Below are 26,297 nucleotides of genomic sequence, written 5' to 3'. Positions count from 1 at the left end.
GCTTCCATCATTCAGAACACAGATACATCTTCATTCAAAACAGGAGTCTACCACGCTATTGCTTAACGTTTTTCTTTATACAATCGTCTCCATATTACTTTGTTATGTACCATTCCTTTCTGTAGTGTCTTAGGGCCTTGAAAGGATGTATAATAAATAACTCTCTGAAAGCTATAGTTTCCTGTTCATATATATATATATATATATATATATATATATATATATATATTATATATATATATATATATTATATATATTATATATATATATATATATATATATATATATATATATTATAATATATATATACACATCATGAGAAGCCAACAAGCACTGACACCAAGGACACACAGGGGAAATTACTTCTACTTACTAATTCAATTAAAGAATTCTAATTAATGGCAATGAAAGTGGATGAAGACAACAACTTGCCACAGGTGGGGAACGATCCTACGTCTTCGCATTACGCGTGCGATGCTCTAACCAATTGAGCTACCGCGGCGCCGTTTTCATATCCACATTCTTGGGTATTTATGGTTTATACTAGAGCTAACCTTGCAATGAAGTGTTAGCCAGCGCCACTCCCAAGGTCTTTCGTTTCCTTTTATTTCTTCTCATTCATATATATATACATTATATTTATATAGATATATATATTATTATATTATATATATATATATTATATATATATATTATATTTGAGAATGCCTGCCAAACGCACTCCAGCCCATTCTTATTCTTCTGATTATTTCCGTCTCATGATCCGGATCCGCCGTCACTACCTGCCCTAAGTAGATGTATTCCTTACGACTTCCAGTGCCTCGCTGCCTATTGTAAATTGCTGTTCTCTCCGAGACTGTTAAGCATTACTTTAGTTTTCTGCAGATTAATTTTTAGACCCACTCTTCTGCTTTGCCTCTCCAGGTCAGTGAGCATGCATTGCAATTGGTCCCCTGAGTTACTAAGCAAGGCAATATCATCAGCGAATCGCAAGTTACTAAGGTATTCTCCATTAACGTTTATCCCCAATTCTTCCCAATCCAGGTCTCTGAATACCTCCTGTAAACACGCTGTGAATAGCATTGGAGATATCGTATCTCCCTGCCTGACGCCTTTCTTTATTGGGATTCTGTTGCTTGCTTTTTGGAGGACTACGGTGGCTGTGGAGCCGCTATAGATATCTTCCAGTATTTTTACATATGGCTCATCTACACCCTGATTCCGTAATGCCTCCATGACTGCTGAGGTTTCGACTGAATCAAACGCTTTCTCGTAATCATACACGTTACCATATACACGTTACCATATATACACGTTACCATATTTCTCTGCAGGTATCGTTCACATACGCATACTATTGGAACTTTTCCGAGAAGTTCACAACGGCACTCTTGCGTTTTTCTCGGCCACGAGCTAATTAACTTTACGCTTTTCAACCAACAACTTTTTTACGGCTTGCAAGAGTATTTATACACACTTTTCTTTAACTCCTTTGGACTCCTTGAATGTTTTGATTACTTCGGACACACTGGCGTGCGAGTTGGGATGAAAGTTTACTGCACAACTTGCATGTGTAACAGAATTGAGAGATACATACCATATGCATTTTTCTCACCATCTTCTAACCAAATACGTACGTACACGTTTGCAAAAGCAAACTTCGACGAAAAAAAAAAAAGCGCACTTTCAGCTAGGGCATCTAATATGTAGCATGCTCAGAATGCACTGTGCCTATATACATGAGTTAGGCTGCGTGAAAGCTGACGTGTGAGAGCCGAGCCCGTCCCTTAGAACCTCAGGCGTGCACCGCTCGGATTCGCGCATGCAGGCGTGCACCGCTCGGATTCGCGCATGCCGCACGTAGATTACAACATACGGGACTGCGGCGGATGAGCTTCATTTCCTGTGCAGGCACGCAGGGACCGCGCATACATATCGGTCTGCTCATGTATATATGTGCGTCGCAGCAGCTATAGGCGCGCGCGCGCGCGCGCGCACTGAAGTGAGTATAGCGGTGGCGCAAGTATTACCGCGCAATACGTGTATACAACTGCTGCCATAAGCCGGAGCCGCAGTCGCTGGTATTGATCAACGCTCGCTCGCCAAGGAGTACGACGGAAATCTCGCCGGAAACGACGGGCAGCTTGGACCGACCGCTGCCGGTACCACTCGCCGCGCGCCCGATCCGATGCCGCAAGACCCGCGCGTTCTTATTATAACCAATATCCGCGGAGCGCCTGGGCTTCACGGGTTTGCCGGTCGAAGAAGCTTCGTTGCCGCTGCTGCTGATCCTGCCGGCAGGGCGAAACTTCCAGACCATCAGTGTAACGATCGAGCGCGTTCCACCGGACCGGTGCTGTTCTCTCCGCGAAACGGTTAAAGCGCTTGCCGCGCGGCCGGCGTTACGCAAGTCGCCGTAGAAAATGGTTTCTATTCTTTGATGTTTTTTTTTTCCTCGTTTGGTGTTTGGATGGGTACGCATTGCGCAGTATATGGCGCGTGTAACGGCGGCGGTGCAAACCAAACTTATGCCGTCTCGGAACGACGTTCGCGTTGTTTCGGGCCGGAGCGATACTGCACCACAAGCGAGGAGGTTGCTGCAGAGCCGCTATCGGGATTTCGCGTTGCCCGGAATTCGATGTACGTGATGAGCTCCGGGGGGATTTTTTTTCATATCGTGGCGGGCCTTGGTCTTCATTGACAAAAAAAAAAAAAAAGATAGGGAGGGAGGGGGACCATTGATTATGTAATCATCGGTGTGTGGTATCATCGGAAAATGATGTACGCTACCTTAAGAGACCGGAACCTAGACGGCCGATACGAATTAGAGAGCTACGCGGGTAGCTAATATTCCAAAGCTAAGGTTAAGGGGACACTGTAAAAAAACGTGAAAATAACAGCGCTAATAACAGGACCAAGACGAGAAAAAACAAACACATACGGTTACGCTGTTGTTTCGGAGCTCCGAAATGTACTTCGAGCAGTCCAATTTAACACGCCACTGCATTAAAGAGAGAAGTAAGTCGAGCGGTATTAGTGAATTTCGTTTATATAATTAAAGAAAATGCCCCTCCTATACCGCGCTGGCAGACTCGATAAACCAGAAAAGACGCAAAAGTGAGAGATGGCTGGCGACGCTGCCTTGGAGATCCCGCACCATGGTCAACCGTGACGTCGTGGATAATGGCAAAGTCCTTTCGGGCCTATATAGTTAATTTGTTGCTGGTAAAGATGGTCAACACTGCATTCCAAAGGAGTCAAAGACGGAACCTAGCAAATTTCGATAACTTTAATGGTGCCTGATGCGTAGAGACAGAAATACAAGAAAATGCTTTCAAATGTTGCACTGACGTACCGATGCTGTAGTTTCGCCGCGTAATTAAAAGATATATGCCCCAGTGTCGCAATCCCAAGTGAATTCGATGGCTGCCATAGCCCGAAAGGAGATCCAGTGATCACTGCGAGTTCCCGATGTTCAGCCCGAATCGCCGCAGCCCCAACCTGAAGCGATGACCTGTACGCCGCCGTCAGCCTGTCAGCCCGCGCAGTGACCCGGGGGGGAACAGACGTGTTGCGCGCTCCCGAGCACCGCCCGCTTTGCTATCACTGCGGAGAAACGGGCCACGTCTACCACCGATGCCCATGCCGGGAGATGGGACCACGAGGCTTCGCGGTTAACGCATCGCGAACACAGCTTGGCGAGCGACCACGTGACACCGCCGACTACATCGCCGCAACGCAGTGGAGACCCCGACGTCCTTCTCGTTCGCCTTTACCAGGACGCGACAACCTGCCGCCGCAGCGCCAATCGTACACAGGACCTGCCCGTGGCCGGTCCGCAAGCCCATAAAAACTAAGCAGCAACCGATGGAGGTGCGGTTGTTCGTCGAAATGCCGAAGGTCCTCCGCCGCCGACGAAGACGCCGAAAAGACCCTCTCGACAGCGTAGCGACGACGCGACGTCACCGGGACGATACCTCGAGGCCAAGAAAACGCCGCCTAAAGAAGACCTGACGACGCGACGTGACATCACTGGGACAACGCGACGCAAGCGTGACCCGACGCCGCGCCCTAACCGCAGCGCGCCGAAGAAGAACGACGACTGGGCCCCGCCTGCGCATCAACAGCCAGCAGACATCCGGCACGACAATCCGACACGATGCTATATACGTGGAATACCAGCCCAGCGACCGTGTGTGAATTTGAACCCAGGTACGCCGACGAGGACTTAATGAGAAACTTTCGCGACGCTATTTCGGACCCTATACAAGATCATCCGACGTGTTGGCGCACTGGTCTATGGGGTCCCGGAAAACCGCATTTCGGAATCACAGCGGCGCCGCGCACGACCTCAACTCGTCCTCCACGTGGTGCGTCTGAAGCCTTTCTGCGCCCGACGACGAACTTCGGGACTGTGTTTCCTTGTTCTCGCTCAGCGCGATTGTATGCGCGACGCGAATTTGTGTAGTACCTTCTGGAAGCCCCGCGGGCACCAGCGATTACGCTGGAACCTTTGACGAGTCATGCATCAAAGCCGACGCGCTTGATCCACTGATCGGATTCCGACGATCGCCGACTGCCCTCGCCGCTATCGTTGTGCTTTGAGTGCCACTTGCCTTTGCCGGCACGTCTAGGTTCACCCAATAAAGAGTTCGTTACGCGATTCACGGTTTTGGTTTTACTGTGTCAGTATAAATTGACAATATATATAGAAATTAGGCCTACATTCTTTTTTTCTACAATTATTACTATCTTATCGCAAAATTAACGAAAATATAGATTTGAAACAGTACTTTACCCGTCTGAACTTATTTCTTTCTTCTCTTTAGTGTCCCTTTAGGCTGAAAACAGGTCACGTGATGCGCCGAACAGATAGCCTGTGACCTATTGGAGCAACAGAATGAGTGCCAAGGGAAGAGAAACGGCGCGAGAAAATTGGGTGGTACGATGGAACTAGGTTATATTCAGTCGTATACATGTATATTCGATAGAGCCACAGCTTACGGAAAGACGTGGGCGACTAGACATCGTTGGGGGAGGCCATCGTCCATCAGCGAGCGATGGCGGTTATGATCGTGACGGTGGTGGCGTGGGCATCATCATGGCGATCCTGTCGATGACGATGGTAATGACCATTTGTCTCGTATGACTCCATTTTAGAGAGTCCATGGGTCGCATACATATACTCAGATTTTTTTTTCATTTAATAAACGTCTCTCTCTCTCTCCGTTTGAACTCGACCAAAACGAACGTCACTCCGTCTGATGTAACCAAAACTGCCGGAAGTGGAGTTAAAATAAAGGACACGGAAGTTAGTAGAGCAGAAAGAGTTCGTAGGACACCATTTGTTCTTAGAGATAGTTGCCGCATTCAACCCCGACAACGCACAACCGCTCACCGCGGCGACAAACCGCGGGAAAGGGTTACCATCGCTTGATTACTCCTCTTTAAGCCCCCAACGACATCGTCCGACAACGTTCGGCGCCGCCTTTTATGGCGCCATTAATCGGGTCCGCGCAGGTTGACTGCGCGGCGTCCGATCGCGCTGCCTTCGGCGGTAAATGAACGAAAGAGAAACGACGCCAGGTAACTTCCAGTTACGGGAGAGAACCGTGCAGGGTCATAAATAAGGAAGTTTATCGCGTTCGAAGGCAGTTCAGGTGGCCATTGTACTTGCCTATTTTATACATTCGTCCCCCCTGGGAACTCAGCGAGGTGGGGGAGAAAACAAAGATGGAGGAGGAGTGCGTAGTTTGCGGATATTCCGTGATACGGTGCGGCCCGTAGCGCGTGGAAATAACAGAAAGGAAGAAAGGAAAATGGTTGCGGAGAAACGCAGCGCTCTGGAATTTTATTTACCACGGACGTGTTTATTTAGCTTCTTGGTAAATCTATCCGAAAGAAAAGCTTACAGAGTAAGTTCACCTCGGAATAGGTGTCGGCTGTAAACAGTCAATTGATAACTTTAAGTGAGAGAGACAGAGTACCTGAGAGTCAGCACTGTACGCGATAAATCAACCACGTCTAGTATCTTGGGACATTAAAATAAATAAATAAATAAATAAATAAATAAATAAATAAATAAATAAATAAATAAATAAATAAATAAATCAGTAGGTCGGTCGGTGACCTGGAGCGGCTTGCACGAACGTTTATTAGCGAAAATAATAACAAATTTAAGAACGCGTTCTTGTGTAGACTAGGCGTTGTCTATGGAACATTTAAGAACACGTTCTTAAGTTCTTTATTATTTTCGTTATTGTTTGTTATTATTACTTTAGTTATTTTCGTTAATGTTCGCGCAAGCCTCCCCTAGTACTACCTTTATTTCCTTTCGTAAGAAAACATTGTTTGCCGTTACCTCGCGTTTTGGGCCGTCGGCTCAAGAAATAAACGGAACTGCCATGCAATATAATATGGGGCCGAAATTCCGAGGTTCCACTCGCAGCAACCTCGATTTCTTTCTTTCTTTTTGTTTTTTGTTTCGTTTGCTCTCTCAGAAACGCACCGCCGCTGTATATGCTGCCCGGCGGCGTTGCGCGCACTCAGCTATGGAACGCGTTGTTATATTTTCGAACGTCGCAACGTTAAAACACAGCCAGAACAATAGCAGTGCGCTTGCAGCTGCCTCGCGAGACCACTCCTTGGTTTCCATGGAGACAGGCCTTCGCGAGTCGAAGATTAGGCGACCAGAGCCGTCGCGGGCTCGGATGCCAGGCCGCTCCACAAAGGCCCAGCACTTTCCAGAGGGAGACCAGGATCTCATTTCAGAAGTAGAATACATTTTCGCTGCTCGTGAAATCGATACTGCGCCGCGAGGCGGGATGTTCTCGTCTCGTGGCGAGCTCCCTCTCATTTTTTTTCGAAACGACGCTATTTGTACAGGAAGATGTGTAGTATACGCACACGTTGATCTTTGTAAAGCCTTTACGAAAGACCGCGTGCCCGCTATCGCCGCACGGCTCGCTCACTTTCCGCCCGTGCACTGGATTTTAACCTAATAAGGGCTGCACGGGAGGCGACATGTATTACACTGGAGTGGCTGACAACGCGTTTTTCACCCTCGTTCTCGCCACACTAAGGTCAAACAGTGGCGCGAGCATGGTATGGCCGAGGATGTGATGGCTGACGTTTTTATTGCGGTTGTTGTCTGTTCAATCACTGACAGCACGCCAAGAAATTGGTCAGCCGAGATATAACGCGGTTGCTGAGTATATCCAGGGAGCCGACATTACAGGATTATAAAAGAGCAACGTATACGAGCAAAGGAAAGAGGGTGCTCCTAAAGCTGTCTTCCACTCACACGCACATATGCGCACATATAAAGAAGAAGAAGAAGCAGAGGTAAACCACGTAACACAGAAAGAAAATGTAGCATCCAGCTATTTATGACACCATGCCTCTTTATTATGATGACGCAGTCTTTTAGCCGCCACATGAAACGTATTTCCGGCGTATATTGAGCGTAGTGTCGCAGCATCCACTTCAAAGCCAGGCGATAGTATTCAAGCTGTAATGCCTAAAACGGCTTCCTCGTGATTGCCGCTCGAGGTTACTTTCGCCTCGAATGATGCGTTCAGCCCTGATTACAGCACGGGTGCAGCCCTCATTAACGTCCTGATTATATTAACACCTCGGACGGATGTGGAGACGCTGCCGCCGAAGGCATTTCCAAAAGACATCTGGGTTGGTTGCCATGCGACTAAAATCCTGTTGAATGCACTTTCTCATTGGTCTTTGCTCATCGGTATAGCTTGTAAATGATGTATAGTGCATAAGCGTGAACTATACGTGTGAATAAATTTGTGAGCTATGCACGAGATAAACACGTACGTAATAAACATTGCACGTACGTAATAAACATCGCACGAGATTACACGTTCCGTAGGATGACAATCAAATGCGGTTGTGTACGCATCGTGTGTATTTGGAAAGATTGGATGCACTTTGTGGACGATCACAAGAAAGAAGACGGGACAAAGCAGATCGTCTAAAAAGCGCATCCAATCTTTCCAAATACGATGAACCAACTTGCCCAACAACGCATCCTGCTAAACTGCATCGTATGCAGTTTTGTGTAGCACTTAATTAAAACGCTTCGCGAACGCTCACTCGCTTTCACATTGTGTTCCAACCTGTACTGCGTTGAATTTGCCCGATATACACATATATACATTGCGCTTTCTCGTCTTTTTCGTTGCCCGCAGGCGAGCCGAAGGTGCAGCCGTTCCACTTTCCCAAGACGGTGCTGCGCGGCGAGAAAGTGCGCGTCGTGTGCTCGGCCGCGTCCGGCGCCACGCCGCTCAGCTTCCAGTGGCTGCGCGACGGGCAGCGCCTGAGCGACGGCGCGCACCACGTGAGCATCAAGACCTTCGACGACTTCTCCGTGCTCGAGGTGGCCAACGTGGGAGTGGCGCACAACGGGAACTACACGTGCGCGCTCAAGAACCTCCAGGGCAGCGACGCCTACTCCAGCCAGCTGCTCGTCCAAGGTGAGGATGCCTCGCGCTTCTGTGCGGCACGTTATTCCCGACAGGTGGCTTGTAGCTTGGCGGGGAAACGCGGAGGACGGCGAAGAATTAGGGGGGATGGTGGTATTAGGAAATTTTCGGGCACAGAGTTCTGGTTGGCGCGTAACTGCTAAGGGCAAGAGAGCGAGTGAGAGAAACTTAGTGAGTGATAGGGAGTGAGTGCAATATTTCTTTGTTGTAAGCAATGTCGGAGAAGTGAAGATGGAATTCAAAGAGCATTCCAGTAGACTTTCCAGTGAAAGGCATTTCCGCTGAAGCGTATTTAGACAGGTTGATGATAATGATGAGAGAGAGAGAAAAGAAATACTTTATTAATGATGAAGGAGTACAGTTATTGCTGCGCCTATGCCCAGCGATATTACATTTCCTTACATATACGACATTTACAAACAAAATATTTGATCTCAGACTTGATCTCTTCCCATTGCAAGACTGGCTTTTGGGGAGCCCTGTGGACGTCACTGTGTTAACGCAGCATGTGCGCGCGGCGGAGCGATGTCGGTGTCACATGCAACGTGCAAACCTTAGGCCCGACTGCGGCCATCAACAATAATCACGCATTCAACCTGCTCCCTTCATTTCACCGCGCCTAGAGCACCCGCTCAAAGTTAGCCATCCAGTGTCATAACACTATCACTTCTTCCCAGTCCTTCGTTCCTGAAACATTCCCCGACTGGAACCACCTTCCTGCCTCGTCTTTCAGCATTACAGACGCTGATCATTTTCGCAGATCACTCGCCAAGCATAATGCGAATAATAGTCTTCTTTTCTGTGCTCATATCTGTTCAGTTTATGTATTTTGTTTTCTTTCGCTTTGTTTGCATGTATAAAGCACTATCTCAGTTACGCGAAGAACTTATTTGATGACATGATTGTTTGTTTGTTCGTTGCGTTCTTCTGCGTTATTCTTGCCCTTGTACGTGTCATCATAGCCCCTCCCCTCTCTAATGTATTCTATGCCCTGAGGGTACAATAAATAAATAAATAAATAAATAAATAAATAAATAAATAAACTCCTGGAATACAAAATGTTATACATGTTCTTCTAGCCGCAACGATGCTAGAGAGCTAACCACCGGGATTCCACTTCGCTCCATTACGTACACCGGTATCGCTTCTCTAGAAGAGTCCGGCTTCTGTCACCAGTATACGTCCGCACTCGCATGCGACTCCCGACATTTAGTTTACGTTTACATAGCTTACAATCACGTTTACACTGCACGTACACTCACCGTGGTTGCTCAGTGGCTATGGTGTTGGGCTGCTGAGCACGAGGTCGCGGGATCGAACCCCGGCCACGGCGGCTGCATTTCGTAGGGGGCGAAATGCGAAAACACCCGTGTACTTAGATTTAGGTGCACGTTAAAGAACCCTAGGTGGTCGAAATTTCCAGAGTCCCCCACTACGGCGTGCCTCATAATCAGAAAGTGGTTTTGGCGCGTAAAATCTCACAATTTAACACTGCACGTATAACCTATGGAAACGACAGCCCACGCATAGATTCACGGACGCTCACGCATCCCTATTTCGCAACGGCCGCGTTCGGTCTCAGGAGCTGGGGCTTTCACGTAACAACATGACTGTGGCTCTAGTTAGCTTGTGCACTTCGGACCGGAACTTGCCACTACCATCCTCAGTCACTTATTTCCTGCGTCCTGCCATCGTTTGCCTTTTATGAAACATACCATATGATTTCGTTGTTTTCCTCTTTCTTTATCTCTCGCTCTATATATTTAGAAACATGCGCCGGTTACGATATTCCGCTGCACTTCTGCTCGACCAGTCTTAACCGATGCATAATTATACGGGCAAGATGTCGCGGGCTCTTCAGTGAAGTGCGCGCAGGGACCCACGCCTCAAGCAGCGCGCGTCTTCCCGAACTCAGGGCCACGCCCAAGCTGCGAGAAAGAAGAAAAAAAGGAAGGAATGGAGGAAGACAGAGGGAAAAAAGGGAGGGGGGGAGTGCCCAGATCTCCCCAGAACCGGGGTCTAGCTGGCAGCGCGCCGCTGCACTTGGCGCGATCGATGGCCGCCTCAGCGCGTGGCTCGCGCCGCCGCGCGCACGACGTCGCACAACGCACCAGCCTTTCTCTGCGTGTGGCTCGGAGCTCCCCTGCCGAGAAGAGCGCGCCAGACTTATGAAGCTCGTGGATGAAGAAGGAGGGGGTGGAGGAGGGGGAGAGGTTCGTGGTGGCAGCTGCGTGGTTCCGGGTGTCGGCAGCGCTGAAGAGACGCGCTCTGGCACTTCGCCTCCTTTTAGCGAAGGCTAAAAACTATGCATGCCGTCGCCTGCATTATCGCTGCTGTATTATACATATATATATATATATACCTAAGAGGCGTAGCCATGGAGGATAACAAAACGAAGCTCGAGAAGCAGCTACAAGGACCACGTACAGCGAGCGACGGAAGAAAAAACATATAACAGGCGTAACGTTAAGAGACAGAAGAGCGTGCTGAACGTGGGCTTCTTGGTGAAGCGTTGTTCGGTTACCTTCTGAGAGAAGGACTGCGGCGTGGATTTCGACAATAAACGGGGTAGACGATGTTATAGTTCACATTAAAAGGAAGCGACTGAGTTACGCGGGGCATGTAATGCGTAGAGTAGATAGCTAGGGATCCACTAGAGTGACAGAAAAAGTGCCAGTGCAAGGTAACACAGCCGGGGATGGCACGGGATAAGGTGATGCCATGATATTAGTCAATTTGCTGGCGTAGGGGTACCGATATGAAAAATTAGAGATCCCTGGGAGAGGCCGTCCTCTCGCAGTGGACATTAAAATATGATTTGACGATGAGCATCAAGCGAGGCGCCCACCCCCAAGAAAATTATCAGTTTATTTTCATTCCGAATAAAGAAGTATTACTTCGAAAGAGTCACTTACTCTAGACGCGTATAGTCGGCAGAGTACGAAACGTCGTTGAAAATGGTCGGAGAACCAGTGCAATTGATATTTATTTCATTGTTAGACGTAGTAATTCTGCGGAAACCCGCAAGGTGGCAGAGGAGTAATTAATAAAAGGAAAATCCCCCCTTTATTTCATTTTTATTTCAACTGGCCGCTCAATTGGTAGATTATCACACGTATACTGTATTTATTTATTTCAGACATAAGATTACATCGAATGTTATATTCGAATTATTTTTACTTAGATATGCACTGCAGAGGTGGTGGCATTCCCCCTGTTTTTCTGCTCTCGTTTTATTGATTGCGTTTAATTTTTTGGCGAGAGTAGGCGTTGGTTCTATAGCCTTCCCCATCTTACCCCTAATGCCTGCACTTTCATCGCACGCTGATGTGACGATACCGAAACCACCCTTTATTTCTGAAGTGGTGCTGTGTGATTAATTTTCTTTCTTTGCAAGACAATCATTGGAACGTATAGCGCACTCATGGCACTCTTCCTTCCACAGGCTGCCCCGAACACAAAAAGTCCCACCAATTATTTGGCTTTCTACTTTGGCCACAGTCATAAGTTATGGCCACAGTTGCAAGTCGTCTTTTCGACTTTAAGCCAATCAATTAGTTTCAAGCCTACATCCCTGAAATATGTGCGAGTATGTACGTCGTCGTCACTCACCCAAGCCAATAGGACTTAGTAAATGCGGGCGAAAAAGCACGTTTCGCAGATGTTGTCAGAGAGATTCAGTCAGTGAATCGAACAAAATATTTCGTGCTCAGTGCAGTAGCTAATGCCTTCTTCGTCATTGTTATAGCCGGCAACTATTTACTTTTCCTTTTACTCATGCTAAAATATTTTGACGCAATTAAACACAATCATGTAAAATTTAATGAACAAGGGCTGTTCGCTAGACTCGACGCACGCACACAGATATTTCAGCAAGAAAGAGAGAGAGAACGAAAGAAAGAAAGAAGGAAAGAGTAGAAGAAAAAAAGAAAGAAGATGCAAAGTTTACACGTACGGAAACGAACATAGGTGACTGCGCTCGTCTCCCATGCCTTTCCGCCTGCCTCAGCTTTCTCTCATTCATACCAACTCTCACCACGTAGCACCTATGCGCTGCGCTCTTACTAAATGTTCGTAAACCAACTAGACCTGACAAAACGCTTTCAAGAGCGAAGCCGGGGCTCCGCGCGCAGTATTTACTATATATAGCACAACGGGGCTTGAATTCGCGAGAATGCGATATACGCGCTAGACCGGGAAGGCGCCGGGCCATTCTTCCTAGGCCTGCTTCCCTTTTGTCCGCCCTGCTCTCGGGAGGCATCACCACCGAGCGGCATCGCGGAAGGGGAGACGGCGCGAAAAGGGCAACGGAACCGACCTCCCTTCCCGCCATCTCCATCCCTCGACATTTCTGTTCATTTTTTTCTCTCGGCTGCTCCGCGCGCGTCGTGGAACGATTCCGGTCGCAGTTGCGCTTTCGCGGAGACAAAAGGACGGCTCTCGTTCGGTATGGCGCACGCGGAAATGCTTGCCAGCGCTGTGCGTAAAGCTTCCTACTGTCTCGTGAGAATGCCAACGGAAGTGCGAGAACTGCAGTACGTAACGATTCCTTCACTGCACTAAATACGAAGAAGAAGTATTGACCGAACGTTGGAGATCTCTCTTTCGTAGACTCTAAGAACAATCGTAGCAACCTCTCGGCCTCGAACATGTATGCAGGCGGCGTTTTCTTTTCAGGCGACAGCTGTTAACTTGCCTTACCTTTTTCATCACTCGTGTTCTCTCTTCAAATATTATATAGTATGGACGACAGTCTAAATTGATACTCGCAGTACTGGCAATATTCACGGATGTAGCAGATGACGAATTTGAAGTGCAGCATAGGTAAATGATTTATTTTTGTGGTAACACATGATTCAAGCAGCTGCAAATCAGAAATCGCGATGTAATCAGTGAATAAACATTATTGCCTGCTTTTAGCCGTTAAATCATTACTCATTTACGTTAAGTCACACGTTATGCGTAGTTGCGCGACTGAAGCGCACATATGTGCTCGCGGGGTGCCCCCTTAGGTGGCACTCGTATACGCACATGAGCTTTCAGGATGTCCTTTGGAGGGCCCGTAGTAACCAGGAAACAAATTTTGCGTTTGTTGATTGCCTTCCTGTGAGACATCGAGTTGATGAACATCTGGTGAAACAACCGTGCTAACAACGTCAGATGTGTTCAGGAGAGACAATTCCCGTCCAAGCACGCTAGGCCACGGCCCGCCTGCAGGAGCGCCATCACTACGCAGATGCGCAGTGCAATGCGCTGGAGCATGGCCTCCGAGATTACGCTTACAGCACGCGCCGCCCGATTTCAAATGCCATGGCTGGCGTATCACTTTCATTTTTACATAAAGCTTTCTTTGCTCACCTCAGGAGAAAACTACGTGGAACACTGATGTTGTTCGTAACAGAAAAAAAAAAAATAAAAAGGAATATCACACACAGAAGAGTCGCAGTTTCGCCGGAAAGGTGAAGCATAGATAGTGATAGCGAAGTATTAAACAACTACATGAAGTAAGGTTCGTAGTCTTATCGAGCGCATAAATTGCAGTAAATATTCGGTTACTGATTAAATCCACAAGCATGGTGTCACACGTGCTCGGGCAAACATGAACAGATCCGACTCGGTGACCACGAACACTCGTTGTTACAATGCTGGCTTGATAAAGAGCGTGGGCAGCTGGAAGCAACCGCTTCGTGCTGCCTCTCGCTTCACCGGTTCTCAGAAAGTTGAGATTACGCGAACCGAACACTATACGCGCGGATTAAGACAGCGCACATGAAGCCGCCAGCCATCTCCGCTCGCCCAAACTTTGCACCCGCCGCAAATTACCTCCAAAGAAGGGCGAGCGGGTTCACGTATGGACTCTGCCACGCCATGCCCAACTACGGACGGTCTAGAGGAGGAAAAGAAACGCGCGTTCATGTGTCTCCTTAGTGTGCGCGCTTGATGACGTCACGGCGCGCTCGACCACGTGACCTCCAACACTGGGCGTGTGGGAAGACTCTCGCTGGTATGCTTTCGCTCGCGCCCACAGCACACTGCTCGAGGGGCGCGATCTGATCGCACTTAGACTTTATACGGAATATCACGGCGACGGCGAAAATTCGCATTGATTGTCCATATAATTGTCATCTCAGTAAAACGTTGACATGATTGTACACAAATAACAAGGCACGCGGAACTCAATAAGAATGTATATACTAAACACATTATTTGTGACCTACAGTAAGCTCATTGTGAGCGCTATATCAAGTTATCTGCCTAACTTCATATGCCTTCGTGCAAACTTATTCCGTGTTTTTCTCTGTGCCCTCACTTTATTGTGGCTATGGGACTGAACTACTTAGTGTCTTTCAGTGTTTTCTTTATGTGACTTTACTTTTAAGACCGACTGTGTTTCGCTCATTTATGTGGCTTGACATAAAGTGTGTTTAACTTACTTATACGAGTTGACGCAAGTTTGAGTGCGTTCTTACGCGATTTTTTTTCATACCTGTGGCATTCATTACCTTCATTTTTATGTCAAAAGGAGTAGCCGGCTCAAATTAAGAGCGCCGACGTCTCCAGAAAACCATATGTTTGAAAGAAAATAGGTATAGGGGCTTCAAACCCCGCTCTTATATAAAAAGCGTGCGTAAATTGCGCTAGTGAGATGGATAAAAACGCGCCCCACAAATATATATTTTAGCAAATTGGGCATCACAGAGAAACCCCGAGGCTGGAAAGCGGGAATACAAAATGAGCAAGGGAGGGTGAGGGCGGGGGGGGGGGGGGTGCAGGTGAACGGAGAGACCTCAAAGAAAGCTAAAGGAAATGTGGAATCCGTTGCCGCTTCAATTATTACGGCGCCAGTGGCCAGCTCGTAAAATAAATCCTCACGCGCGCAGCACGGGCACACAGTCGGCTCTCCGCGCATCATTATTCTCCACTGAACATGGAGACCGCGGGGCATATCGTCCAAGAACCGTCGCGATTCCTAAAAAGCAATAAAAGGAAGGAAGAAAGAAAGTCCGCGAAATGAAGTTCAGCGGTACGCGTACTATGCAGGCGCTGGATCTCTCAGCGGCCTGCTTCCTCATCTTCTTATCTGGCTTTTTAATACCTTTCAGTGCTTCCTCGCAGCTTCGAAAGTCGGACGCGACCATTTATTTTTCTTTTCCATTACTTTTCACACCTTTTTCCCCGAAATTATTAACACGCCGCCGCGTCAAGACAAAGCTTTGAAAGTCGGGACTCGATCTTTTCTATCTTTTTATTTATTAATTTTTTGTTTGTTTTTTGCTGCTTGCTTTGTTCAGAAATTTCAACGATGAGACAGTGCATATGGCAAAGCTTAAGACAACGACTAAACCGAGAGGAGAATTAATAACATTGCCTTCACGTCGCGAAGCCTAATTACCTCGCGTGTTTCTAAGGCGGCGCTGGACTATTGGCTCCGGCAGCAGTGTGGACACAGTTTCTAAGTGTTTCGATTAATCTTGCCGTTGGCCTTCATTCGGTAGTTGTAAAATAATGACGCTATGAGGTTAAACTCAACCTCTGCGTATTCTTTATCTCAAGCCATTTTTTCTGACGTCCAGGACGTAGAATTTTCAAACTTATGATCTTGCTAATGAGATGATATGCGCAATATAAAAGGTGTACGGTACAATTCGTGCCACTTACACCTATGGGAAATAGTATACGGACCGCAGATCGCCCAAAAAAGCTGGGTTTATTTGTAATTAAGACGCACAAATTGAAATTGGCCCGTGCACTAGCAACTTCGCAATGCCAAGTGTGGACTGCAGTGCTTAAATTTAAATCATAGTGAGTGCATGTATAAATAATATATGGCTTTATCGTAGAATCCGCTTTCATGGTAGTACGTGCTAAAAAAAATTCCGAATTTTGTTGGCTGAATACGCTCTTGGAACAAAGGGAGTGCAGGTGACTCCTTTTGCAGGAGCAATTTGTTGTCCTATATCTATGCTATATTATAAGAGTTCTCTTAATTCCCGAATGGACTACATTAACTCCGAGAAGGCCAAGCGGAGCAGCGTATCAACTTAGAGGATTTGAGTGAAGGTGAGCGCCATGGCATTTCGGAATGAGAGAGACGTCTGGGGAGTTCTAGCACTGATCTAGTAGAATACGAGAACTCTTTAAACTTCTGAAAAGGAAATACTGTCACTCGTGCTGCAGTTATGTGGAATACCAATTCTTCCCTTTCATGAACTTCCCTACATCTTGCGGGCTTCCCCAGAAATTGATTTGCATCTTTAAACTTGTATGCTATTCCATTGGGGGAGTACGAGAAGTCTCTTTGTCCTCCTGTAAGAGAATACAAGAACTAAACTTCTGTGCCTTTCCGTAGTATGCCCTTAGGGGAGGCAAAAGTTCGCCAAAGGGAGTACAAGCGTTGTCCTTGTACTAACACTTCCCAAAATGGCTTTAACTTTTAAAGTTAAGGTCTGTACTCCCGTTAGTAACGTAAAAATAACTCTCTTTGTGCTCCCTTATGGGCGAAAGGAACTCTATCAATGTTTCCGTACTATCCTCATGGAGTACAAAAGCTCCCTTTTACTCCCTTGAGGGAAGTATTACGAATTCCTCCTGTACACTTTTCTTGTATTTCTCTAAAAGAGTATAAGAACTCTCTCAAACGGAGTTAAATATGGGATTAGCTGTTCCGCCCGTATAAAGAAGTCGTTAGCATTGTGGACTGTGCCAGCCGCAGGGTGCGTTGACAGTAAGTTGCACCAAACAGGCCCCTGTCACGCCATAACTGTATGGACGGATCCTTATGAATCGATATCTACAAAGGCACAGCAAATTGTCATATGCCGTGCGGCTTGTGACAGCTAGGCCGTGTGGCCTAGTTTTCGGTAGATAATCAGCTTATCTTTCCTTTTTCTTTATTTGCGCTCTAGTAAGAGAGAGAAAGCAAAGAGAGAAAAGGCAGGGAGGCCAACCAGACGAGCGTCAGGTTCACTTCCGTACACAGGGAGTAAGGGAAAGGAGCGATAGAAAGATGCTAAGAAAGAGAGAGCGAGCACTACGTGCACGCGGCAGGACGCACAAGAGGACCATAAACGGCCTCACTGTAAAATAATTTACACCCTTAAAGGTGAAAAAGGTGTAAATGTGTCTATAACTCACACCCGAAGGTGTCCATTGTGTAAATCACACCCTAATGGTGTGAGTTATACACACATTTACACCTTTTTTCACTTTTAAGGCTGTAAATTATTTGACAGTGCACTCGTGCCGGTGCACTTCAAGAACTGCACTAGTGCACGAACAGCTCATTACGCCAGCGACAGACGTGGCCATGGTTCAATGATGTTTGACTAAGAAAATGACCATCACTAATTTGCTGCCACTTTTGCGACCTGAGTACCGAAGAAGACGTTTATCTATAGTCCTTTCGCGACATTACATTTTCTGAAACCGCGTTGTACGTGTGCCTCTAAGTGGATTGATCTTAAGAGGAAGCTTTAGCTCGGGCCCAACTGCGATGCCGCCTGTTCAAATACATGTGAAATGCAGAAACGCTTTTTCTGAGATAACCACCGGGACGATTCTAATGAAAGGTGTTGCATTTGAGAGAGAATATAAAATTTTCGGGACTGTTGCAAGCGGAATGTTCATTTAGGGACCGAATTTTTTTAAAATGAGCTTTCCAAAAATTTTAAGTTCGGAAAAAATGGAAGCACGAAGTTTACAAATTCGTAGCTCTGCGCTAGTAACAGACATCGCAGTTCTCTAAACTGCACCCTTGAGAGCCTCCAATGGGGACAAATTTGATTTATCAATTCACATCTTACGTGAATGTGTTACATTGTTTGGAAGAGTATTGCAAAAGTCCTACTCACATATTAGTGGTCTATTAAAGCCATGTAAGCGTATAATGCATCAATTTTGTCCACTTTAGCTGCACTATCAGATACAATTTACAGAAATGGGATGTCGTTATTCGTTGCCGAGTTAGAGAGTTGTGAACGTTATAGTTTCGTTTTCTGAAAATTTGTGATTTTCAACAATCTTTATAAATATATCGACGGCCAAAATTTTAAAAAATTCGCTACCAACATTCACTAGATCTTAACTTTTTTTTTAATGCAACAAACCTAATCAAAGTTGGTGCAGTGGTTGCTGAGAAAAATGACCTTTCCCTTCCCATGTATTTGGATAGGAGCCCCCGAGCTAAAGCTTAGGTGTGTATGATTACAGACAACGAAATTACGATTCGGTTCCTTCCACTGAACCCTAAATAGTGGTGCGGAGGACAAGTCTGGTGACATACAGGTCACGTGTGCGCAAGGATCTGCGCCAGATGCTTGAGGTAACAGGTGAACAATGAGGCTAAGCGAGAACCGGACACGCACAAATGTGCGCTATAAGAAAGTATAGAAGAGCGCTGAAAGGAAAGTCTTCATCGCGACCAGAAATGGAAAAACATGGATGGCAGTTATTGCCGCGATAAACAGCTGCACTGTGCAGTGGTCCAGAACTGGAATGATAACGTAAGATTACTTTCGATTTGACCTGGTCTGCACTGCACTACTAGCAGCAGTGTGTCACAACGAACAATTAAGGCTGTTTTCTTTACAATTCAAAGTGCAGCCCGTACTTGAAAAGCGGTGACCATGATGCAGTCCAGGCTGAATCAGTGTAGTTTTACAATGAGAAGTGAAGCTTCCCCGATACCCCCACAGACTGACCTTACTAAACTGGTAGCAAAGTTAAAATGACGCAGACCAGAGAGCGCGGCTTAATACTCGCGGCCGCTGCTGTTAAAAACCTCCGCGAATTGGGAAGCACATTGTTCCAAGAGTCTTTCCTCGCCGCCATGTTGAAGAAGACGTACACCGTGGAACCTTCGTCCTCCCTTTTTTTCCTCTGCCTTGAACAAGCGTCGCAAGGAAGCCGATGAAACGGGGGGGGGGGGGGGTGAGGAGAACGAGGAAACGCGAAAGGAGAGGATTCGCAGAGGAAAGGCAAACGGGTCAGCGAGGTCGATCCCATCTTTCAGGAAGCGGGCGGGGGAAGAAGGGAAGCGCGGGAGCGGCAAGAAAGAGCAAGATGACGACGATGATTCGGAAGAGCAAAAACGGAAGCTGCTGCAGTTGTGTCCTCCTCCGCATTCCTCGCGAGGGACGGCTGGTCCACAGTACCGTGCTGGCCGGTCGTTCGTTGCCCGCTGCCCCAACAACGGCACACGGCGCAGCGGGGAGGTGTGTGCGTGTGTGCCACGGAACGCGTTCCTCTGAGACCGTCTGAAGCAAACGGCGTCTTCGGATCGATACACGGTCTGGCACTGCGCTTGCTCTCTTTCTGCACCACGCTGCCCCTGCCAGCTCCGCGCGCGTGCGCGCACACACTCTCTCGCCGTGCCTCTGTGAGTGTGCGTGCGTTCCGCCAGTGTGTACACAGAGCCGCGGCGACGGCGGCGGGACCGGAAGGAACGGCCGCGGAAGATAGACGACTGCAGTAATGGCAAGAGGCGGCTCGACCGGGAGGAAATGAACGACTCGCCGCGCGCTACGCTCGCGCGCGATTCGCGGGAGGGGCGTGCTCCGTGGAAGAAGCACGTTTGGGGGCACGACGCGGCTCTTGCCTCTCTTTCTCTGACGTCATCATAACTGGACGCACTGCCTACCGGATGCTTCGCGGAAGGATATTTTTTTTTCCTCTTTTCTATCGTTTCTGTTCACAGCGATTGTTTAATTCCAGAATTAGGGAAAGCCACTGAGCCGGTGAAAACGTGAGGTTTTGTTTACGACACAGTATAACACGACAACACGACACAGTATAAGTGTCGTGTTGTAATCCGATCTTCACTGAACGTATCTGTCTTGAAGGTGTAGATGTACATCCAGATGGTCAAGGGAAGAAAGAAAGAACAGAACCAGTGAAATGTGACGGCACACCGCTGAGCCTGAACCACACAGGTGGCGGTAAAGTGCGGCAAGTAAGCGAAACTAGAACGAGAACTAGAACTAGAACAATCTGAGGTATTCACAGAGGCGACAAACGCCCCGTTCCGTTCCGTCACCGTCACAGCGCTGGCGTCCGTCATGAAACAGCATTTTCTCGCCTGTTTCTCCTCAATACCGGCACTCCGGTGACGTTGGCCGATTTTTTTAGGAGAAACCGGTGGGGAAACGCTGTCTCATGATGGACACCGGTGCCGTGACGTGGACGGAACGGGGCGTATGTCGGCTGTGTGAATGGGGTCTTAGTTGATACCATCTGACTTGAAGGCCCATATGCACCTTCAGAATCAGTAGACGAATGCGGCATCCATAGATTCGGCGCTATATACCCACAGTCACTGACATTTGACTCGTTAACTCCGATGAAGAAATCAGTAGCGTCGTTGGACATACCAAGTCCAGTGGTGAACAAACGTCACTAATGACCGCGGACGTAGCTATTTGAACAAAGGAAAACAGGCTTGAAGTTGCAAACGGCGTGTGAGCGTTATCCGCGCTAGGATATTCGTTTTTTATCGTATTCAATGTCGTTTGACTATTTTTACACGTTCCCTTAGTTAATATGATTACCGCTGCGTTTTCTTCGTGTAGATAGATAGATAGATAGATAGACAGACAGACAGACAGACAGACAGACAGACAGACAGACAGACAGACAGACAGACAGACAGACAGACAGACAGACAGACAGACAGACAGACAGACAGACAGACAGACAGACAGACAGACAGACAGACAGACAGACAGACAGACAGACAGACAGACAGACAGACAGACAGACAGACAGACAGACAGACAGACAGACAGACAGACAGACAGACAGACAGACAGACAGACAGACAGACAGACAGACAGACAGACAGACAGACAGACAGACAGACAGACAGACAGACAGACAGACAGACAGACAGACAGACAGACAGACAGACAGACAGACAGACAGACAGACAGACAGACAGACAGACAGACAGACAGACAGACAGACAGACAGACAGACAGACAGACAGACAGACAGACAGACAGACAGACAGACAGACAGACAGACAGACAGACAGACAGACAGACAGACAGACAGACAGACAGACAGACAGACAGACAGACAGACAGACAGACAGACAGACAGACAGACAGACAGACAGACAGACAGACAGACAGACAGACAGACAGACAGACAGACAGACAGACAGACAGACAGACAGACAGACAGACAGACAGACAGACAGACAGACAGACAGACAGACAGACAGACAGACAGACAGACAGACAGACAGACAGACAGACAGACAGACAGACAGACAGACAGACAGACAGACAGACAGACAGACAGACAGACAGACAGACAGACAGACAGACAGACAGACAGACAGACAGACAGACAGACAGACAGACAGACAGACAGACAGACAGACAGACAGACAGACAGACAGACAGACAGACAGACAGACAGACAGACAGACAGACAGACAGACAGACAGACAGACAGACAGACAGACAGACAGACAGACAGACAGACAGACAGACAGACAGACAGACAGACAGACAGACAGACAGACAGACAGACAGACAGACAGACAGACAGACAGACAGACAGACAGACAGACAGACAGACAGACAGACAGACAGACAGACAGACAGACAGACAGACAGACAGACAGACAGACAGACAGACAGACAGACAGACAGACAGACAGACAGACAGATAGACAGATAGATAGATAGATAGATAGATAGATAGATAGTGCGCGTCGCTTCTTCGTATGGACCTCCTCATTTCGGGGCTGTTTCTGCTATCAATGGAAATAATGTTCTTTGTTATAGCAGCAAAACCTCCTAGCGCGACGTCACGAACAGGTGCGTATGAGTGCATCAGTTCTCACGATCAATACGCACCAGACGCACGCTTCGGGAGCTCACGAACACCGAGAGACGAGGCGTAGAAAAAAGAGCGCGCGCTCATGTTGACGAGGATCGAACGAGGCACGCAAGCAACAGCTAAGTATAAAGATGCTGTTGGTCGGCGAAACGGTTTTCTTTTTGCTATGGTTCGCGTCGTCAATCGCGACTGGAAACAGCTGTTGTGTAAACACACCGTTTGCGTCTTGTATTACTATATAATTATTTATGTTATTATTTATTCATCTGCTTTTATTCGTTTCTTTCTCTTTTTGCCCGCTTTCTCAGTCGCATTCGCGGTGGCTTTCGACATTTGTTCTGCACAGTTCAAGTATGGGGTGAATTCAGCGTGTAACCGACCTGAACTTTGCTAGAGAAGATGCAGACAGGAGTACCTATAGCTCAGAATTGTCAGCAACGGCACGAAATTAATTTTAAATGTTGTGAGGCTCGTGCGCTTCCTTCGGAACTTGTGACATGTTCCAACGCGGAAACGCTTAAAAATAAAGAATAAATAAACGCAACGCGACGGTCACGACTGCTAACAACAGTGCAGATTGCTGTTTTTATTCATACATTGACGTTCCAAGTTCTTGGTTAGTGAAACAAGGTCGCAGACGTTTTTGAGAATTGTGAGAAATAATACCACATCGAGCTTGCAGCGAATCCTCAAGAGACTCCGAAGTACCCCACGTGGTAATTACACTATTATCACAGATGGGCAGCTACCTGAACGCTTCCGGTTACAATTTGGCACGCTCAGTCGGACCACGAAAATGCCTAGCACATCTGAACGCTTCAAGGACATTTGCTCGCAAAAAAATTATTCGTATGGCGACTGGTACGCATTTAAGCGGCGTAAGCAATTGGATTGAACTGAAGCAGCTTGTGATAGGTTTTAACGTAGGGCATATATAGTCGATGAAACTTTATATTTGCCGCTCTTTTGAGTGATATATATTCAGTTTGAAGTTGTTCGGATGGACCGATGGCGGGCTCGCAGAGACCAATTTTGCATCGGTATTATGATCAGCGATATCAGCTGCGTTTGCCCGAATAACCTATTTCAGGAGAGAACCAGGGAAGTTTCAAGTTAGTCAAGATATAACGCAGCGTCACCACTAATCACATGAGCAATGGTTGAAGGTGAAAAAAGAGAATAGTTAGAATGTATGAATGACAGATAACGCCGGCGCGCCGAAGTCGCACTAAATCTCAACGACACATGCGGGACTGTCTGGAAATTGTCGAACGACGGCACAGCCTTAACGATGACAGCTTTCCCTTTACGTTCGAAATAGGTTAGGCGGCGTATCTCGGAGCGAAAGTTTTGCGCAATCAAGCGTTGGTAAGTGCGTGACGTGTGGAACGTGCCGGCTCTTACGAGAAAAGCTTGCCCAATCAGCGATCCTTTAGACAGCCCGGGCAGTTTTTCACGGTCGCTGGATCAAAACGCACGAGACAGCTCTTTGATCGAGCGGGTCGTGCTCGCACACACACCAACCGCTCCGCTCGTCATCGTGCACTGCCGACAGTTCCCAGTCCTCGACTAGCCTTGCAACAGTGGCAACGATCAACAATCACAAAGCACTTCCTTGTTGCGACATTAAAAGCCGCTTCCTGGTGACTGTTCCTGCAGCTGCCACGACGCGTCTCCAAAAAGCAAGACCGAGCGCCCGTTTATGCCGCAGCCTTCGACCGCGGGTGTCACCGAACCGTAACCCGATCTCCTTTTGCGGCCTCCGCGCATGCGCCATTGCACCGCGTTTACCGAGAGAAAGACACCCGATGCCTGCTTCGAGGTCGCCCAAGCGAAGATCCGCAGGCGAGCACTCGAAGAAGAGGCCTGCTCTCATACGCAACCAGCGCGGTAAACAAACGAGGACGTGAAAAGGAGCGTCAGTGCTGTCGCTCGGCGCACGGCTTCGCGCACTGCTTCGCTTAGATAACGCCGCTCGCTCGCTGAGAAGGGAGGGGATGCGGTCGCGACATTCCTGCGGCGAACGCAGCTGTACCTTATCAGATCGAGATGCTATTGCAATCTCCCATGGCCTTCACTTAATGCACGACCTGTTTTAATCGGGACGCATGGGCTCGGACAAAGGGAAGCTCTTTTGACGGGAGCGTCCGAGGAGCGAGCGTGATGGATTTCAGTTGGCGGTACTTGCGAGTGTTTAATACGCGTTTTTACTTTTTTCTTGAAGTTCAAAGTTCAACACAGCCAGCAGGCGGTAAGCGTATGCGCAACGTAAAACTCGTCTAGACGGAACGGAAGATTCAGAAGACGCTTTTGTATTTGCGTGAATGCTGCATAACCAGTGGAATTTATTTCCGTCGAGATTCAGAAGACGCTTTTGTATTTGCGTGAATGCTGCATAACCAGTGGAATTTATTTCCGTCGAAAAATAAGCGTAGTCACGAGCATAATTAAGTACTAATACATTTTCGATATTTGTCCGTGTGCAGGTTCTACAACTGACCGGACGCGCGGGGCTGTGATCAGTATAAACGTCCGAGGCCTGTAGCAATCAGAAGAAATACACACAATGCACAGTTCTGCCAGAAATGTCGACGACTGAAGGCTGATTGAGCTGTGTTCATCATTACGGATTTAAAGACGAACCGGTTCTAAAGCGCCAATTAGTTTTCGACTCGGACATTTATTAACGGCCACATTGCTTTCCGTTCCCCCTATAGCCACCTTACCAAAACAGTACGCGTCAATCCTTCAGGCTAAAACCTCACTATACATCAAGCCTAAACAGTAAAAATAGTATATCCCTTCCCGGTGGTTAGTTATTGATTAGGTGCCTCGCGAATGGGAGATATACGTCTGCTGAGGTGCACTATACGCCCGACCTTCCTATAGTCTGTTATGCGCTCTGGGCGCTCGGATTCCGGCATCAACTGTCCGGGCGTCCGAGAATCATCCTTTAGTTATGACGGAGGCGTGCCGAGCGGTCCCGCTGGGCACTGCATCAATCATCCATGGGTATCAGCGTGCCTTCCGTTTTCCGGCCCCCGAGGCCTTCCTTATCGATCTAACCGTGAAAAGAGATTGGTCAACGTCAGCTTTGTGACGTCCTCGCCTGTCGAATGCAGGATCCTATTTAGCTGGGCTACGGCGCGTTAGAGAGGCGTTCCTGGTCGCGGGATAGTTCGGGCGCTCGCCTTGAGTGAAACAGGTCAGCCGCGGGGTAGTTGTATGCACGCTCCTACCCACTGTGGCGGGATTCGCCAAGAAATGGAGGCATTATTCTAGTTTATAACGAAGAATAAGTATTGCCATTCTTAACCGTAACCTCTTCTTCCTCCTCCAAAGAAAGTGAAAAACATTCGAGAGAAGCAATAAAAAAGCGCTGTAACTTTGTACTTGTGATGCTAACTGCGTATTGAACCTATTTATCCGTCCTTTTCCCCTTCGTTCATCGCGTCATTTTGTAAAGCTGCGTCGCAGTGAAGCTATATATGTCAGTGTATGCGTCATCGCCATCGTTATCCTCCTGTTTATATCTGTCGTAGCACGCAGCCCTCTCCCAGCGATACCAGGTTTTTGCACATTACTTTGTAAATTACTGTGCATTACTGTGCACATTACTGTGCATTACTGTGCGATCCCAGGTGCAAATACTCTCGTAATTTCTCTTATGTGCTTGTTGCTGTAGTTTAATAATGGTACATAAATCTCACGCGCTCTGCTAATTTGCCAGTAAGCCTTAGTTGTACAGCGTCCCTCTACAATTTGTTAACAAACTTTATGCGACAAGTAGCGGTCTACAATTACGCGCTTTTATCTGCTACATACTAATTTAGTTAAGCAAATCTCACAGAGGTTAGTTATACGTTTTACTAGTACTCCGAATAGGAAGGACTGGATAAGCAAAGAAAAGATAGAGGAAAAGAGAGAGAGAAACAAAGAAAAGGCACG

The 26,297-nt window shown here is 47.6% G+C and overlaps 1 protein-coding gene and 1 non-coding gene across 3 annotated transcripts in view; one reads left to right on the top strand and one right to left on the bottom strand.

Moving 5' to 3' along the window:
• LOC142585659 (cell adhesion molecule Dscam1-like) overlaps positions 1–26,297 on the top strand; it is a 116,174-nt gene that overhangs the window by 44,779 nt on the left and 45,098 nt on the right. For both annotated transcript variants that reach the window (XM_075696589.1, XM_075696590.1), the window contains exon 2: positions 8,208–8,492. In XM_075696589.1, the coding sequence (XP_075552704.1) occupies positions 8,208–8,492 (285 nt within the window). The remainder of the gene's footprint in view (positions 1–8,207; positions 8,493–26,297) is intronic.
• Positions 430–502, bottom strand: TRNAT-CGU (transfer RNA threonine (anticodon CGU)). Its single transcript has one exon. It is a non-coding gene; the product is annotated as a tRNA-Thr (tRNA).

The sequence above is a fragment of the Dermacentor variabilis genome, chromosome 6 (genome assembly GCF_050947875.1).
Source record: "Dermacentor variabilis isolate Ectoservices chromosome 6, ASM5094787v1, whole genome shotgun sequence".
Classification (NCBI taxonomy): Eukaryota; Metazoa; Arthropoda; class Arachnida; order Ixodida; family Ixodidae; genus Dermacentor; species Dermacentor variabilis.
Note: the sequence above shows the minus strand (reverse complement) of the source record. Positions and strands in the feature narration are given on the sequence as shown.